This window comes from Kuraishia capsulata, genomic scaffold, assembly GCF_000576695.1.
Source record: "Kuraishia capsulata CBS 1993 genomic scaffold, Kuraishia_capsulata_scaffold_4, whole genome shotgun sequence".
Lineage (NCBI taxonomy): Eukaryota > Fungi > Ascomycota > Pichiomycetes > Pichiales > Pichiaceae > Kuraishia > Kuraishia capsulata.
This window is the reverse complement of record NW_019172953.1, coordinates 1060077-1076179: the sequence shown is the minus strand read 5'-3', so window position 1 is coordinate 1076179 and position 16103 is coordinate 1060077. Positions and strand designations below refer to the sequence as shown.

Below are 16103 nucleotides of genomic sequence, written 5' to 3'. Positions count from 1 at the left end.
TATAGCCCACGCATATATCCTTGTACATACAAACATGTTAGCACCGGTACTACAACGGTATTTCAAACGTTACGATTCGGCTATAGAAATTGATGGAGAGCAGCGCTATGTGACATAGAAAAGCGTAGATGAAAAACAATGGCCATAACAACTTGTATTCAGACTAGAAAGAACTAAGTCTTTGCGGCTATTCAGCTTTAACTCAGCCTGAACAAATTTTCAAAATTGTAGATGGTTCCCTCAAATACAAGTCGTCTGTTCATGATCTTTTCGTGATGTAATTTTTTTGATGTTGGGTGTCCCATGGAGACTGAAATCACCTGGTATGTCAGCAGCTTCATGACAGAGAAGTGAAAAAAATGGGCAATCGGCGAGAATCAAAGGCGACAACAATCACCTGTATTGATTGCGAAGTTGTTCAACCATGATCTTCTGTTGAGGAGGTAAGTTCTCAACCTGGTCTGGAGGCAGCTTCAAGACCTGTACGATCAAAGACGATTCGCTCTTTTCCATCTTTGAGAGTTTCTCAATGGTGCTTTGTGATAGACCAATCCAATCTGGATCGACTGATGAGGATGCAGCATAGTTTGAGTTATTGTACATTGGGTTCGACGTTTCCTGGTGGAACTGATTATTGGTATGGGCGTTGGTTGGCTGCAAGGGGATGGCTGAGTTGACCACCGCGGCCGCAGAAGCGGCTGAAGCTGCATTGCTTTGTTGCAGAGTTGAAAGAGTAGGCTGCTGGGGCTGTTGTTGGGTGTTTGCTTTCGAAACGGCCTGGTCAATCACGTCTGTGTCTATGACACCCATGAGCAACAGCGACTGGGCCGCGGCCACAGCCAACTGCGGGTTGCTGTTCAAGACCGTTGCCGCATACTGTTGATTAGGACCCTCCAGAGTCTGCTTCAGAGTCGCAATCAACTGGATCAGAACGGCTGGGTGGATTTGCGAGAGGGTCTCGGAGATCCTCTCGCGGGTCACAAACGGCAATTTCTCGACCTTGGGAAGGTGGTTAGTGGCGTCCAACAAAGAATTGGGCATAACGATCCTTTGCTGAGGGGGTTGTGGAAATTGCGATCCCTTACTCAGGTACTGCTGGATAACGTTGGAAACCTGGTTCATGTCCATTCCCTGCGACAACATCTGCTGCACCATGCGTTGGAGCTGCGGACTCGAGGAGATCTGCTGAAGCAAATCCGGTTGTGATAGCTGTGATGGTTGGTGTGCGTAAGCGTTTCCGTTCGAGTTGAAGTCGAAGCTTGTGGGCTGGTGCGAAAGACCGTTCATCATTTCGTTGGGAATTACCACGTTTGGTGGGAGGAAGTTGCGGGAAAGCAGCAACTCGGGCTTGGTCCCGACTGGCGAAGGATTCCGCAATCCTTCCTTGGAAAGCTCGATCCTCAGCTTCTTACGGCCTTCGATCTTCACCTGCGATAGCAACCTCAAGGCTCTTTGCGCGTCATCTGGAGTGGCATATTCGACGAAACAGAACCCCTTATTCTTGCCAGGACTGTCCATCATACAGCGGACATCGACAATCGGTCCGCTTCCACATACCACAGCCTTTATCACCTCAACATCCCAATTGTAGGGAATGGCTCCTATGTACAGAACACACGACGTGTTCAATGCTATGCCCTTCGACATACCTCAGCAAACTTGGGCAAAAATGGGCAGAGGGTTGGTCAGCAAAAAAGAATCCAAAAGAAAGAAAGCTTCTGCTGTGACGGGCTAAAAAAAAGAGAACCCAACGAGCTGTTTCCGTGCTATTAGCGTGTGTTCTTGTTCGGTGTATCTCACTCAACCTAGGCTCTCTAAGCAAAACCTGGACTTCCGAACTTTGAATTTAATTTCTTGTCCCGTTCTCGAAAACTCGGCTCAAAATGTTATTTGCAAGAGTCTCCTATAACTTAATGACCAAGAAGATATATCGAAGGTTCAGGTCTGGTGGGATCCAGGAAGGAAAATTTTTGTTCGGCACTAATGAATTTCAAAATTTTTTTCCTCTTGCGAAGAGAGAAAAGCCTGGAGAAGTTTTTGTATGGTAGTGTGCGACCCAGGTTTTGATTGCCATTCGTTTGTGTTTGGGCCTGTTGGGTGGTGGTTATAATGGAATTTTCTCTACGATTTTGAAAAATAGTATACGAGGGAGATGGTTTTATTGAGGTTTGTAGTTTGGTGAGGAGGTGGAGTAGTACAAGTGGTGTAGCGACACGAAAGGCTATACATGGTCACGTAGGCTTGGGCTTGCACGTAAAGTGACACAGAATATAAGTACGGGACGGTGGGTTTGAAGCAAAGATCCAAGAGGAAACCCGGAGTTTAATCGTGAACCTGGTGTCTCCAGTGCTACTGTTACTGTCCAACAAAACCTGAACCTGTTACTGGCCCTGAGTCTTCCTCCAATCGTTGAGCGTGGTTTGCCCTCCAGGGCTGCACTAGGATGCAGTTGACTTGCATGCGCTGAACTTGAAATCTCCATCCTTCGATCCGGCTTAGAGTTGGCCTATAATCAAGATTTTTTTTATTGGACGAGATAATATAAAGATGTACTAGTTTAAGGTTATATTCATGGACATCCTTTCGACCTTCAGCACACATACTAGTAACAAGTACGGCCACCTCAGCTGTCTTTGCTTTTTGATGGCTCTTTTTCAGTTTCTTTTCAAAACGGCTTTATTGATGCGTACACTATTTTGGTCACGTGATTTAATTCATTCTGATTATCGCACGTTGGCGTACTTCTGCTTAAGCTGTACTATAAGGAATCTCTGATCCTCCGGAACCTGCTGGATTTGCTCGTCAGTCATAGCCAGGATTTGTCTGATCATCTGTTTTTGCTCTTCGCTGATCTCGTCAAAGTCACTGGTGCCACCGGTGGTGCTTCCGTTGTTCTGTGGTGCTGAGGGGGCATTCGCGAGACCAGGGTTATGGAGCAGCCCTGCGATATCTTTGGAGTCAGTGAGGTTCAAAAGCAAAGCAGCTTGAACCAATGCATATGATAGCTGGGGGTTCTGTTTCAGCAGCTTGACCATCATCTCTGGGTTTGATTTCGACATGATTTTGGCATCGTTGATCAGGTTTTTGAGTCTGTTGCCGTCCAAATTGTTCAAGGAAGAGCTCACTATTCCCGCAAGGTTCTCGGGTCTTGGATCCATCACCTCAAGTCCGGCTGGTAAGGGGGGTATCTCGTCTTTGGTGACGGTACGCCTCTTGCCCTTGATGTTGTTTGAGCCATTACTAAAATTGCTGAAGCTCTCGTTTGAAAAACTGCACTTTATTGCCCTATTTCCAATCATGTAGTTGTTTAGATTTCTCACGGCTGAAGAAGCAGTTTCTTCGTCTGTAAAATTGGAGTGTTAGAATGATAATGGGGTTGCAAATTCACAATGCCTATAACTTACCTGCATATTCCACGAATGCAAATCCCTTTGATTTGCCCGTTTCTTTGTCAAAAACCAACCTGGTATTAACCACTGGTCCGACGGATTTTGCAATGTCTAGAAGAGTTAGTATGCTCAGAGGACACAAGACATGCATGCCTGCCAAATGACATTTGACTGTTAAAAAAACCTACCCAGCACTTGTTCCTCCGTTTGATCATACGGTATACCACCAACATATATCACTTTTCCGTTCAACTCTGACATTGTGAGTTCTATGCGACTTAAAAGATGTGATAGAGGGCTAATTCGAAACCATATCCTCTCAAATGGCTGAACTCTTTTACATCGGTGTAAATTCTTGAGTGCACCAACCATTATAATTTGGGTTTCACACTGCTCGACAAATGCCCTCAACACGGGAGAGGATACCAAACGGAGACTTTCCAGGGAGCCGTTTAGTGTCCAGCGGTGGCTATTCCGTTACATATTGTATATATTCTCGCATTCATCGCTGAGCGATTGTGCCATAGCTACAGACAGTCTGCCTTTGAATCGCGTTGTTCATATACCCCTTACAATGGATGCGAAGACAATCAGGTCTTCCATGGCGGACCTGGACAAAACCAAAGATACTAAAGTCATCTTGGAGATACTGACTTCGTTGAAAAGAGATGTCAGGCCTACTGAGAAATTGTTGAGAGTGAGTAATTTTTACTGAGGTTTTATGAAATCTGGTTGGGAATGGAGTACACTGTTATTCCCCCGTTGTTCGAATAGGGCTAATAGCTAACTTGTCTCAGGAAACCAAAGTTGGTGTCGCGGTGAACAAACTAAGATCGCATGCTGATCCCGAGATCAGCAATTTGGTCAAGAAAATAATAAAATCTTGGAAAGATGAAGTTTCCAGCGAGAAGAAGTCTAAGGTTGTAAAAAAGGAGGAGCCCACTGCCTCCAGTGCATCCAGTGCATCACCAGCGATCAAAGGTGAGAAATTTCAGACCTCAAAGGCCAGAAACCCACAAAACGATGGTGTGTCCATAAATATACACGAGAACACGACAAGAAACGGATCTGTGGGTGGGTTGTACACTGCGTTGGCGATTGACTCTGATGCGTTCCCCAAGATCATTCTTCAAACAGCCAAGGAAATTGAGCAGGCTGCCTACGAGCTGGAATATCTCACTGTTAACGACAACTATCGGAACAAGATGAGATCTCTCATCATGAATTTGAGGAACAAGCAGAATCCAGAGCTAAGGGCGAGAGTGCTGTCTGGAAACATCTTTCCTGCTGAGTTCGTTAGAATGAAGGCAGAAGATTTAGCACCTGAAGCTTTGAAGAAAGAGATCAAGCGATTGCATCAGAAGAACTTACATGATGCCAGAGGAGCTGTTGAAGAAAGGGCTACCACCGATAGGTTCACGTGTGGTAAGTGCAAACAGAAGAAGGTATCGTATTACCAGATGCAAACTAGGTCTGCTGATGAGCCTCTGACTACGTTCTGTACGTGTGAGAATTGTGGTAACAGATGGAAATTTTGTTGAGATATCGCACTTTCTCTGTAAAAATAGATGTCTTATAGTATATGCGATGTTGATTTGTAGCTGGAGAGGATTGTTCTAGGCTTTAGTTGCGGAAAGTCCGTTTCTTCGTGCAAGCCTGGTTATTCTTCATGGCAGGCCCTTCTGAGTGTATTTCAGATGATTGCAAGTCATTCCTCAGGAACTTTATTTTTTCAAGTGTTTTATGCCTTAGTAAGCAATTCGAACAACAGTTTCGCATCTTGCGGAGCAAACTGGATGTTGGAAGACTCCAGCTCCTGCTTGATCTCAGAGAGACATGCCTTGATATCGTTATCGGTCAGGAACTTGAACTGCTGCATTAATGAAAGGCTTCCCTTGCTGTCTGTTGGAATGAGTTGTTTTTGTTCAGCAATGGACCTCAGTTTCTGGAATGACTCCAGCAAGTTTGGGTGATTGCCGATCTGGCTCATCAGCTGCGCCAGTCTTGGAGGTATACCCTGGTTCTCTTGTGCTTGCTGGATGGATCTGGAGAAGCCTCTGGTGGCAGCTCCAACTTGTTGTGGGAGCACTCTTCCGGCAAATGAGCGTTTCGTAGATGCAAATATGACTCTGTTAAACATTTTGAGGTGGAAATTGAGATAATCAGGTGAATTTTGGGCCAATCCGAAGGCTCTCTCTGGCTGGGTGAAATATCGGCAGAGGGCCCGAGGTGCTCATCACCACCAAATGAGCCTGCCACTATCATGGCCTCGGCAAATTCTAATTTCTACTATTTGCTATATAGGGCTATTCCTCTCAAGTTCTCGTAATTAGGTAATACTTGGTCTATATATTATCAAACCTGGTTTAGTTTTTAATTGAACTCACCCTTGGCTGCAAGAAAGGACACCAGATCAACCTTGGTGACCAGGTGCAATGGCTTGCCTGACTCGTCTGAGATCACAGCAGCAGAGTTTGTCTCGAAGAACTTGTTCAATTTCTCCAAGCTGGTTACGGGGGTAATCAGCTGGTACTCTCTTCTCTTATTGGAAGACTCCTTGTTGATGTTGTAGGATTTCTCAAAGTTTTTCAAGTTCCTGAAGTCAAAGAAGGTCTCGGAGACTGGCGAGTTGATGTTGATCTTGTTGGTTGATAATTTCTTCAGGATATTCGACAAGGTGACGATTCCCACCAGCTTTGAACTGTCTGAAAGCACTGGGACCTGGTCAAAGCCCTTGGACTCCAAAAGCTTGATGGTGGTTCCGACAGAGTCGGTGGACTTAACCGCAACAACTGGCTTCAGCTTCAGGTCTTTGACGGTGTACGAGTTCAAGGTCTCAAAAGCGTCCTTTTGGTTCAGACTGTTTCTTCTTGGGGTCTTCTCGGTTTCTTCGCCAAATCCGTTCAATTTCATCCAGTCATCGTCTGCAAACTTGGACAGATAGGATCTGATGCTGTCTGGACAAACGAAAACAACGTAGGCATCTTCTCCCAAGTTGTACTCCTGGATAGTTTCTAGTGTGGCCTGCAAGGAGGAACCCGAAGATCCACCAACAAGAATACCTTCCTCGCGGATAAGCCTTCTGGCCAAGTGGAAAGACTCTCTGTCATTGGTCTTGTACCATTTGTCAACCTCCTCTCTCTTCAAGACGTCAGGGATGAAATCGTAACCAATCCCTTCCACCTTGTACTGTTCATTAGAAGCGTTCAAGCTCTCTGGAACGGCCAGAATGGAACCGTATGGGTCAGCACCAATCACCTTGATGTTTGGGTTCTTCTCCTTCAGGTACTTGGCAATACCGGTGATGGTTCCTCCGGTACCGGCACCAGCAATCAGATGAGTAACCTTACCATTCGACTGTTCCCAGATCTCCTTACCGGTGGTGTAGTAATGGGCATCTGGGTTGTTTGGGTTGCCGTATTGGTCCAAGATGATGGAGTTTGGAATCTCCTTCTCCAGTTTCCTGGCAACACCAATGTGCGATTCGGGAGCATCCCAAGCGGCCTCGGTGGGGGTTCTAATAATCTCGGCACCAAGGGCCTTCAACACAGAGACCTTCTCGTTAGACATCTTCTCTGGCAGAGTAATGATGGTTCTGTATCCCTTCACGGCACCCACCAAGGCAAGACCTATACCGGTGTTACCAGAGGTGGGCTCAATCAAAGTGCTCACACCTGGAGTAATCTTTCCAGCCTTCTCAGCTTCTTCCACCATGCGCAAGGCAATACGATCTTTGATCGAGCCACCAGAGTTGAAGAGCTCAACCTTGGCGTAGATGGGGGCCTTGATTCCCAGTGATTGAGGGATCTTGTTCAGCTTCACCAAAGGTGTCTGGCCGATGTGTTCCAGAATGCTATTAGACTGAGGGGGGGTTGGTTGCGACATTTTCGGTTGACAACTGTTGGTGTTAAGGCGAGAGACAGGTTTCAGGGAGCTTAAATTAAACGGACCACAAATACTGAAAAAAAATTGCGTCAGATTTTACGTAAGTCCTTACGTAATCAAGTCTTGGCCCTGGCTCTAATCGGTCACAAACTTACCATTCTCCAGTATCTGTCTAATCGCAGTCTCCACCTTCGGGACAACTTGCTCGTTCAATATCTCTAGCTCTTGTGGTTTGAACTTCCCGAGCACGTAGTTGCTCACGGTCTCCGGGTCTCTGCTCTCAGGACGACTGATTCCGATGGAGATCGTGGTGTAGCCCTTGCCTATGTATTTCTGTATCGACTTTAGTCCATTATGGCCTCTCGTAGAAGCACCCTGTTTTCTGATTTTGATTTTGCCCAGCTCCGTATCTAGTTCGTCGTGAATGATTATGAGCGCGGGATTGAAGCCGCCGGCACGCGACTCCTGCATCACCTTGTGCCAAACATCTCGTATCTTGAGACCCGATACATTCATGTAGGAGGGGGACTGAAATAAGAATAGTTGTTGGTTTTCCCTCTTGCCAATTGACCATCCGTTTTGTAATGCTATTTTTTGCAGAATGTAATGTCCAACGGAATGTCTCGTGTTCTTGTAGCCTTTCTCTGGGTTACCTATCGAGGCGATTAACACGCTTATGGGTTCCTCTGAAGGTACCGTTTTGAACGCCAGAGAGCTAAATCGTCTCGAAATCATGAGTTGATAAATTTGGTCCTGCAAGATGTAAAAAACGTCCAGGAAGATTCTGAACATGTAGAAGGAAATTGTTTGTCTTGTTTGGATTATGAGTCAATGAAGGTCGTTTTCAAGATTTGTGATTTTTTCATTCTAGCGATGAGCTAGAGTTTTCCGTGCGGCGCTACTTTCTAGGATGCATAATAATGCACTCATTCGTATGTACGTATGTATGTATGCATATAAATATATTCTACCACAAAAATTATCCATATCCTTAAAAGAACAATGTCTGTATTATATACAGGCACATTGACTCGTACTATTCCACATATACAAGTTCAACACTATGAAAGCACTCCTCCTCTTCACTATGATAACACACTGGTAAAGTTTCTTTTCTTGGATCCAGCACTCTTATTCTTTTCAGTCTCCAAGTCAGCGTGTTGTCTCTTCAAACCACCCAATTTCTGGTTGAAGGTCTCGACTCCAACATCCATCAAATCCTGTTTAGCGTTTGCCTTGATGCTCTGGATATCCTTGATCAGATCCTCTTTCAACCCTTTCAAGTCTTCGATCTGGCTCTTGTAGTTGTTGTGCCTCTCCACTAAGATTCCGATACTGGTGAGCAATGCATCTCTATCCTTCTGTAAGTCTTCAAACTGTTTTTGAGACGTGAGTTGTAACTTTAACTCGGTGACCTCTTGCTGAAGACGGCCATTTTCTTCGATAACTTTTAACAAGCTTGGGTTGGATTCTTGTGACTTGCTTTGTTCCTCGATCTGATTCGAAATCTCGGCCAGCTTGGCTTCCAATGTCTTCTGACTCGTGCTGTTCTTCAAGAAGCTCGATATCTTGTCGAGCTTCTCATTCATCTGGGTCTCACTATCTGCCTGGCTGAGCTTCTTCAGCTGCTCCAAGATCTTGGTAAGTTCTCCCTGTATTTGTTGGCTTGTATCCGTCTTCGAGGTATTCAAAAGGTTCAAGATAGCCTCTAGTTTTTCGTCCGCAAATTTTGTCGTCTTGCTTATCTGGCTTGAGGAATCCAAGACTTTCGAAACCTCTTCACCCAAGTCGACATCCAGTTTCATAAGGTAGTTTTTCGTTACATCCAAGCCTTTCTTGATCTGTGTGATTTCTGTATTCAAAGCATCGGCAGCCGTCGCGCCTTTTTTCTCATGCAAAATGGCAAAAATCTCTTGCAATTTTTCCGTGACTTCATGAAGCTGGTTTCCCATATAGCGTAAATCGGATTCATCAGGCACCCTGTACAACATACTACTAATTTCGTCAATTCTCGAATCCATCATCTCTTCCGTTCTGCCGGATCGGCGCAATAATGTGATGATCTCGGTCAACTCTGAAGAACCTTCATCTTTCGAAGAAGCCCCACCTAAAATTTCACCAAGACGGCTGATTTCAAGAAGAACCTGGTCAATCTTTGACGTAGCAGAAGAGGAACCCTCATTTCTCAATTCCTGCAACAACGAAACGAGTTTCTCGGTGCCAAATTTGCTAATATCCTGATAAATATAATCCAGCTTATCGGAATCCTCTCTTTGGGTGTTCAAATTCTCGTTGAACTCTTTCACGTTTTGAGCCAGCTCAACTAGCGATGAATTGTTATTCTTGGACCTCGAAATCAGGCTCTCCAGCAACTCCTTCAGTTCCACCAACTTATTTGCCTTTAGATGTCTGTCCAGTAGTTGTTGGATTTGAGTTGTGTCTATGACAATCTCCCTTTCGTCAGACCCAAAATCAAACTTGCCTATCAGTTTTTTTGTCTTCGAAGGTGTGTGATTCAACATATCCTTCATGTTGGGTGCAATTGGTAGTGGGGGAGGATTTTTATTCGGATTTCCGGAATCCCACATGGGAGGTTTGTTTTCTTTCCCTGGGGTGGTTGTAGCTGTATTCAAGCTCGTAATTTGCACCTCGTGGTGTTGTGTGGGTATGTTCTCCTGACGCGTAGTGAAAGGAGGAGATGAGGGTGCTTCGTGTTTAACTTGAATTTTCGAGTTTATATTGGTCGAAGACTTCGACTTCTTGATCGATTTTGTATCCTCGGACATTTGAAGTTTAAGTATAGATCTTGTAAACCGCCGCAATGTACATGTCACAGACGTGTTACACGTTCTTTACCCCGAGTGGACTAACAGTGATGTCCTAATCTGAAAAATCCAATTACGTTAGTTGGGACACGAAAAAGTGTGCTTGCTTCAATTTTTGGTCATCCCCCAGATTTGGAATATATTTGTGTGGGATGAAGATAAGCAGACTTCAGTCTCTTTGTAACCGAGTCAAGTCTTTGGAGCATTTTGAAAGATGGCACAAGGTTATCCTTTGGATTACTTACAGACGTGGCAAGAACACTTAGAACGGGAAAGGTACCTGTGCGGTTCAGTTCTGGAGAATGACTACTCCATACCTGAGGATGACGTTTATATGGGTACGCATCTTAAAACACCTTTGGGATAATTGCTTCGTTTCTAACCTGCATTTTTAGAGTCATGGATAGACTTGCGAGACTCAGAGACATCGGAAAATGAAAATTTTACCGATTCCGCTATCACAACGACGTTCTCCAGAATAATCAAACTGAGAAAAAGCGATAAAGCCAGTAGCAGGAGTCAATCACACAGCCAAACGAGCTCCGAACAAAGCTCCAGTTCCCCGTCGCGCTCAAATTCTTCTTTAAAAATCTCGATACCACGTTCAGATAAATTAAAGGAGCCGTACTCGATGTACGGGGTTATTTTCCAGGTCGGGTGCGTGTCGATTGTGGTTGCGGGTTTATCGTTCAGTATTGGGTTCGTGTTTGGGGTAAAGAATAGGTGAGAATCAGATGGAATATAATGGGGTATGGATTTTTGTATGGGTTGTATGGGTTGTATGGCTATGTTTTATAGGGCGATTATTTAATTGATTTGTGTGCGCGTAAATCTTATCCAACTAGTCTGGCTATAAACTGAGAAGCAGGTACAGCAACCAGAATAAGGCTCACCAGGAACGCGATGATAGTGATGAATTCTGAGTTCAAAGACCCATAGAATCTGTCATTTCTGAGCAGCTGAACCCTTATATATGCATTTTTGAAAGAGTCACTTGCAGAGCCCTTGCCGATATGATAGAAATCCTGAGTGGTGGCTATCGTCAAAATGGTCTCGTTTTGGGACGTGAGGGTGCAATCCAGAGAGATGTCAATTGGATCCAATCCGCTCCAACACGCCTTGACAAAATATTTGCCTTCACCAATGTCATTGAGTATGATCGTGTATTTGTCCCTAGATAAATCTATGGCAACATCAAGCGACGTTTGGGGAGTGATTGCAAGCTGATGTGAGGCAATCTCATCATGCGTGTCTATTATGCGTAGCGTTGATCTATCAAACACCAAGGATTCTGTGTTCGCCCAGACAGTCAGAGCTAAGAATGCGAAAAAGTAGATTCTCATTACGCTCTGTGCATTCTTCGATATGTCACAGGCCGGTTATTGTCAGTACTCGGCTGGATTCAAAGAACCAGATCATACACTGTGGTGCCAAATGGAAAGTGTGTAGCGAAAATTGCGTGTACTTCCTGATTTTCCCAATACGGATGATCAAACCGGCCCACCGATAAAGAGGCCCCAAAAGAATTCCTTATCTCTCATACAGCCAAAAGATTTCATATATGAACCGAGTGGCTGACTACAAGTTTTCCATGTCGTTTAGACTTATAGTGTGCCATTAGGTGTATCAAATATCGATTTTTCTCTTGTTCTCTTTTCTTTCGAGTTTATCTCAGTCGCCGCTTTCGTTTTATTGTCGCTTTTTTCATGTCTAAGAAGGATCTGAAAGATTCAAAGTCTCCAGTTTCGGAGAGGTCTCCTCTGTTGACTTTCGAATCAAATTCAAATGCCACGCCTACATCCTCACTGAGAGACTCTGTGAACACTGCTCTGGAAACGACAATTTTCTTCCAAACCAGACACGAAGGCCAATTCGAAGACGACCCAGATGACCCTCCTCCCCCATACTCTTTCGAAGCACCTCCTCCGCCAGTGGAATCTGAAAGCTTCAGCAAGTCCTTCGAAGCAATTGATAACAAGTACAAAGATTTTCCATTTGTGCTTCTGTTTTTTGGTTTCGTGGCTGGATTTGTGTTTTTGGCCGTGAAATCTTTGCAGAATCTGATGTCTAGAGATAGCTACTACACAAGGTTATTCCAGCTGTTTGGCGCTGGTTATGGAGACGACTACGGAGACTACAAACCGCAGCATCGCTTATTACTGGTCTTTCTTGTTTTGCCAGTGATTTCCTCTATAGGAGGATTGGTTTGCGCCTATATCACGCCCTATCACTTCATGATGACTGCTTTACTGTCCATCCCCATCAGTTGTCTGAGTGGTGCTTTGATTGCACTTGGCCACGGGTCGGTGCCCGGAATGGTATTTTCCGTTGTAACTGCTCTGGTGGCTTTTTTGATCGTTTCCAAGTATTCTGCTCGGATAAAGTTCTCGGCGGTCATTCTGAAGATCGTTATTCATGTGTTGACATGGCACCCTGGTTCCTGGTTCGTTGCTCTCTTTGGCTCGCTATTCACCGGTTTTGTGTTTGTGATTTATGCCATCATGGTTGCCATTGTAGCAGCTGATCGCTACGAAATAGACAGCAAGGATAGGTACAACTACGATGGAGAAAAGAAGTGGCTCTTTTCTAGCGATACCGGGTTCATCCTGGCCTTCTGTCTCTTCACCTGCTACTATACCTTTGAGGTTATCAGAAACGTAATCCATGTCACTATTAGTGGCATTTACGGAACTTGGTATTATTTTTCCAAGTCTTCAAAATGTCCCAGATATCCTGCTCTGGGCGCCTTCAACAGAGCCGTGACTCACTCGTTCGGATCCATCTGTATGGGCTCTTTGGTTTCGGCTGCCATGAGGTTCACCACCAAGGTCCTGTCCTTCATCAGAACCAATAGAGAATACAGAGAAGCCGGAAGCCTGGTTTTAGACGTTCTAGTCTACGTTGCCTCATTCTTTTACAAGATGCTTCAGTTTTTCAACAACTTCTCTTACTCCTACATTGCCCTGCATGGAAAGGACTATGTTACTTCTGCTTACGATACCTACCATCTACTAACAGTTCGTGGAGTCATGACGGTGTTTTCAGACTGTGTCATTGAGGTCACTCTCAACTTTTACGTTTGGGTGGTTTCCATTCTAAGCTCTTTCATCGTGTATATATTTTTGAAGTACATCGAGCAGGAAGTCGATGCCACCAGAATCACCATATTTGTGCTAGGTGAGTTCTTCATCAGTCGCCTTATTTGCAATGTGACACTTTCCACGCTTACGAGTGGGTTTTTCACTCTTTTGGTGGTATTGGCAGAATCTCCAGAGATCTTGGAAAAGAGCTATCCGGAGTACTATGAACAACTGTGCTCCTACCAGCCAAAGCTTAGAACCAGCTTGCACGTTGCGATTCCTTCATCACCAGGTGTTTGAGCAGTTATTTGGAAATTTTTGTTATTATTCATTTGGTTGTATCACTCGTAATATCTTGTGCGTAATTCGTTAGTCATAAATACGTTGGGGCCTTGCTCCGTGCCCCCATTTTTCGAGCCCTCATTCTTATTCATCATCCTCTTTCACCTTCTGCATGAACTCCTTTTGAACCTTAACCTGCTCGAGAGAAAACTCTATTGGGTTTGACTCCATCACTCGACACATTTGGGTCGCACAGAGGTAGCCAAGGTTGTTTGACTTACTCCCCGTACGTCCGATTTTTCCTGCAGAAACCCATAATTCAAAGCTTCTTTTCAGAGCTTTTATCTGCTGCTGAGATTTGGGTTCTTCGTCAGAACCCACCAATCCCGATCCTGTAGAACCACGCAGATAGAACAGCATAGCCGCCAAATATGGTGCGATTGAGCACAGCTTTTCCAACTCCCTCGATCCCATGGTCGTGAAGTTTATTTTGGGGAGTCTTGCCAAATCACCAAACCAATTCAGGTCGGAAATCAGGCTCATCGTAGCGGTGAGCAGAGGGTCTGATTGCGAAAGGTTGTCCTGCTGGCTGCACATTTGGTGAAGGTCATCCAGGAGTACGCCTCTCAGTTTCCAAGCCTTCGAAAGCTGGTTGGATGTTTGGGATTCAGACTTATCCCTTCCCTTCAGCATGATGACATCGTGACAGTTCAATACATATAGGTTCAGAGTGCTCAAGCAGTAGAGCTGATTGTACAAATCCAACGGGCCTCCTCTCTCTGGGCCCACACCTGCAAACAACTGCTTCAAAGACACTACAGTGTCATCATTCACGAAGTTTCGGTTATTCAGCTCCGTCTCCATGGAAGTACAAGACTTCCGGACTTTGCTGTAAAACTTCTTGGCCCTTTCGTAGTCCCCGAGATGATGGCTTTCAACGGCAAGCAGATAAAATATCTGGGGAACCAACTTATGGTAGACTGCCAGCTCCTGCGATGAAAATTGTCCACCCTCGTAGTTTTTGATGAACTCAAAAAGAGGCTTGAAATCCTTGGAGGAAGACCTTCTTTTAGCCTGGAATGCCAATACACCGCCATTGTTGAGACAATCCAACGCCTCGTATATGTTAATGAGGATTTTCCAATATCTCAGTTTCAAAGTCTTGGACTCCAGCTCGTTCAACGAGCACTTGAAGTCAGAAGCCAGCTCTTTATCTATGAGATGATGACACATTTTGAACAAGGTCAGTGCCCTTTGCTTGCCATCCCATGTTCGTAGCAAATAGTTCATACCACAATAGAAGAACGTGAGAATGGTAAACTCCGTAGAAGACATCCACTCTATTGCCAACGGAGTTTGGTGATGACGGTCATTGTCGTTTTCAACAGTGGAGCTTACCATAATCAAAAACCTCTCCGATTTCCAGTTGGCAAACCCCTTCGACTTTTGGTGCTTCAAAAACTGGTCAACCATGTATATGCGTTCTTTGGATTTCACGGGATCACATTCCATGAGAGAGCATAGTAGCTGAGATAGCAGAAACATGGCTCTTATCTGGATTGGAAATGTTTTGTCTATCAGAGTTTCGAGCTGGCTCAAGTCTTTCTGCGCAATTGGCAGATTGCCGCTGTAAATGGAACTGTTGATTCGGTATAAGAGACACGCCGCCAACAGATGTGGGTTCCTTCCTGAATGAAGCGTGCTTTTCCTGACCAAATCCGTAAGCATATTCTGATACACCGAGGAATCCTTGGCAACACGGATATATTGAAGTCCAACAAACTGTAGCACCAGAGAAAGACTTTGGTCGTTGAGTTTCTGTAGATCGAGGATCTTCCTGTCGAGGAGCTTGAGACTCTGCAAACGGTTCTTCTTGAACATGATCTGGAAGTATAGAATTTCCATCTGGAGACTCAGGTAGTTGTCATCTAGACGACTGACCAATGAGATGGCTCTGGTAATGCTGTCAAGAGCATCGCTCAAATTTTCGGTTTCGTCGAACAAAATTCTGGCCATTTTGAAGTGGATGATGGCTTCCAGCTTGGAGGTGAGGCTGAAATCACGGTTGAGACATGACATTAGCAGGGCCAGGCAAGATTTGACAGTAGTATTATAATCTATGAGTCCTTCTCTTGATCTGTAGACGTCAGACGATTGATCTTTGGCACTTTGCAAGAGCATATCGCTCATGGTAGCAATTGCGCGTACTTTCTCATCCTGAGTCTGAGGTACTGATGAGATCTGTCCAACCGGCTCCAGGCTGATCTCTCTGGTCAAGTTCATGAGCAGAAAAAACAGAAGCTTATCAAGATTACCAGATCAACTGCCACAGATTCCCGAACTTTAATCAAGTTGTGATGATCCCTGGGATATTACGCACTCTTTGTTGTACGTCGTTTCCGCTATCAAAAAAACGCGTCTAATCAATTTAGTCACGTGCCCGTCTCGTTCGAATTTATCTGTCCCAAACGCCCGGGGTTTGTTGAATGGGAACACCCTTGATGAAATGTCTAGTTCACCAAGTATTTCCCGATTTCTTTCGACACCTGTATTGATTCATTCGCCTTGTCGCCAATTGTTGGTTCATTGTTGTGATCTGACGTTGACTCTGTCGATTATTCTTGATTTCCGATCTCAGTGAA

The 16103-nt window shown here is 44.8% G+C and overlaps 10 protein-coding genes across 10 annotated transcripts; 2 read left to right on the top strand and 8 right to left on the bottom strand.

Moving 5' to 3' along the window:
• Positions 1 to 393: 393 nt before the first annotated feature.
• KUCA_T00003688001 (uncharacterized protein) lies at positions 394 to 1647 on the bottom strand (the record flags this gene model as incomplete). The annotated part of the gene is made up of 1 exon (XM_022602127.1): positions 394 to 1647. The coding sequence occupies one exon, from the start codon at positions 1645 to 1647 to the stop codon at positions 394 to 396; it is 1254 nt and encodes a 417-aa protein (XP_022459702.1).
• A 1076-nt stretch (positions 1648 to 2723) lies between these two features.
• KUCA_T00003687001 (uncharacterized protein) lies at positions 2724 to 3650 on the bottom strand (the record flags this gene model as incomplete). The annotated part of the gene is made up of 3 exons (XM_022602126.1): positions 2724 to 3343; positions 3405 to 3500; positions 3578 to 3650. 3 exons carry the CDS (start codon positions 3648 to 3650, stop codon positions 2724 to 2726), a joined length of 789 nt encoding a protein of 262 aa, XP_022459701.1.
• A 313-nt stretch (positions 3651 to 3963) lies between these two features.
• KUCA_T00003686001 (uncharacterized protein) lies at positions 3964 to 4930 on the top strand (the record flags this gene model as incomplete). The annotated part of the gene is made up of 2 exons (XM_022602125.1): positions 3964 to 4086; positions 4187 to 4930. The coding sequence occupies 2 exons, from the start codon at positions 3964 to 3966 to the stop codon at positions 4928 to 4930; spliced, it is 867 nt and encodes a 288-aa protein (XP_022459700.1).
• A 200-nt stretch (positions 4931 to 5130) lies between these two features.
• On the bottom strand, positions 5131 to 5529 carry KUCA_T00003685001 (uncharacterized protein; the record flags this gene model as incomplete). Its single annotated transcript, XM_022602124.1, has 1 exon — positions 5131 to 5529. The coding sequence occupies one exon, from the start codon at positions 5527 to 5529 to the stop codon at positions 5131 to 5133; it is 399 nt and encodes a 132-aa protein (XP_022459699.1).
• Positions 5530 to 5762: 233 nt separating this feature from the next.
• KUCA_T00003684001 (uncharacterized protein) lies at positions 5763 to 7274 on the bottom strand (the record flags this gene model as incomplete). Its single annotated transcript, XM_022602123.1, has 1 exon — positions 5763 to 7274. The coding sequence occupies one exon, from the start codon at positions 7272 to 7274 to the stop codon at positions 5763 to 5765; it is 1512 nt and encodes a 503-aa protein (XP_022459698.1).
• A 135-nt stretch (positions 7275 to 7409) lies between these two features.
• KUCA_T00003683001 (uncharacterized protein) lies at positions 7410 to 8066 on the bottom strand (the record flags this gene model as incomplete). Its single annotated transcript, XM_022602122.1, has 1 exon — positions 7410 to 8066. The coding sequence occupies one exon, from the start codon at positions 8064 to 8066 to the stop codon at positions 7410 to 7412; it is 657 nt and encodes a 218-aa protein (XP_022459697.1).
• Positions 8067 to 8359: 293 nt separating this feature from the next.
• On the bottom strand, positions 8360 to 10060 carry KUCA_T00003682001 (uncharacterized protein; the record flags this gene model as incomplete). The annotated part of the gene is made up of 1 exon (XM_022602121.1): positions 8360 to 10060. One exon carries the CDS (start codon positions 10058 to 10060, stop codon positions 8360 to 8362), a length of 1701 nt encoding a protein of 566 aa, XP_022459696.1.
• Positions 10061 to 10932: 872 nt separating this feature from the next.
• Positions 10933 to 11442, bottom strand: KUCA_T00003681001 (uncharacterized protein; the record flags this gene model as incomplete). Its single annotated transcript, XM_022602120.1, has 1 exon — positions 10933 to 11442. The coding sequence occupies one exon, from the start codon at positions 11440 to 11442 to the stop codon at positions 10933 to 10935; it is 510 nt and encodes a 169-aa protein (XP_022459695.1).
• A 363-nt stretch (positions 11443 to 11805) lies between these two features.
• On the top strand, positions 11806 to 13479 carry KUCA_T00003680001 (uncharacterized protein; the record flags this gene model as incomplete). The annotated part of the gene is made up of 1 exon (XM_022602119.1): positions 11806 to 13479. The coding sequence occupies one exon, from the start codon at positions 11806 to 11808 to the stop codon at positions 13477 to 13479; it is 1674 nt and encodes a 557-aa protein (XP_022459694.1).
• Positions 13480 to 13605: 126 nt separating this feature from the next.
• On the bottom strand, positions 13606 to 15744 carry KUCA_T00003679001 (uncharacterized protein; the record flags this gene model as incomplete). The annotated part of the gene is made up of 1 exon (XM_022602117.1): positions 13606 to 15744. The coding sequence occupies one exon, from the start codon at positions 15742 to 15744 to the stop codon at positions 13606 to 13608; it is 2139 nt and encodes a 712-aa protein (XP_022459693.1).
• Positions 15745 to 16103: the final 359 nt, after the last annotated feature.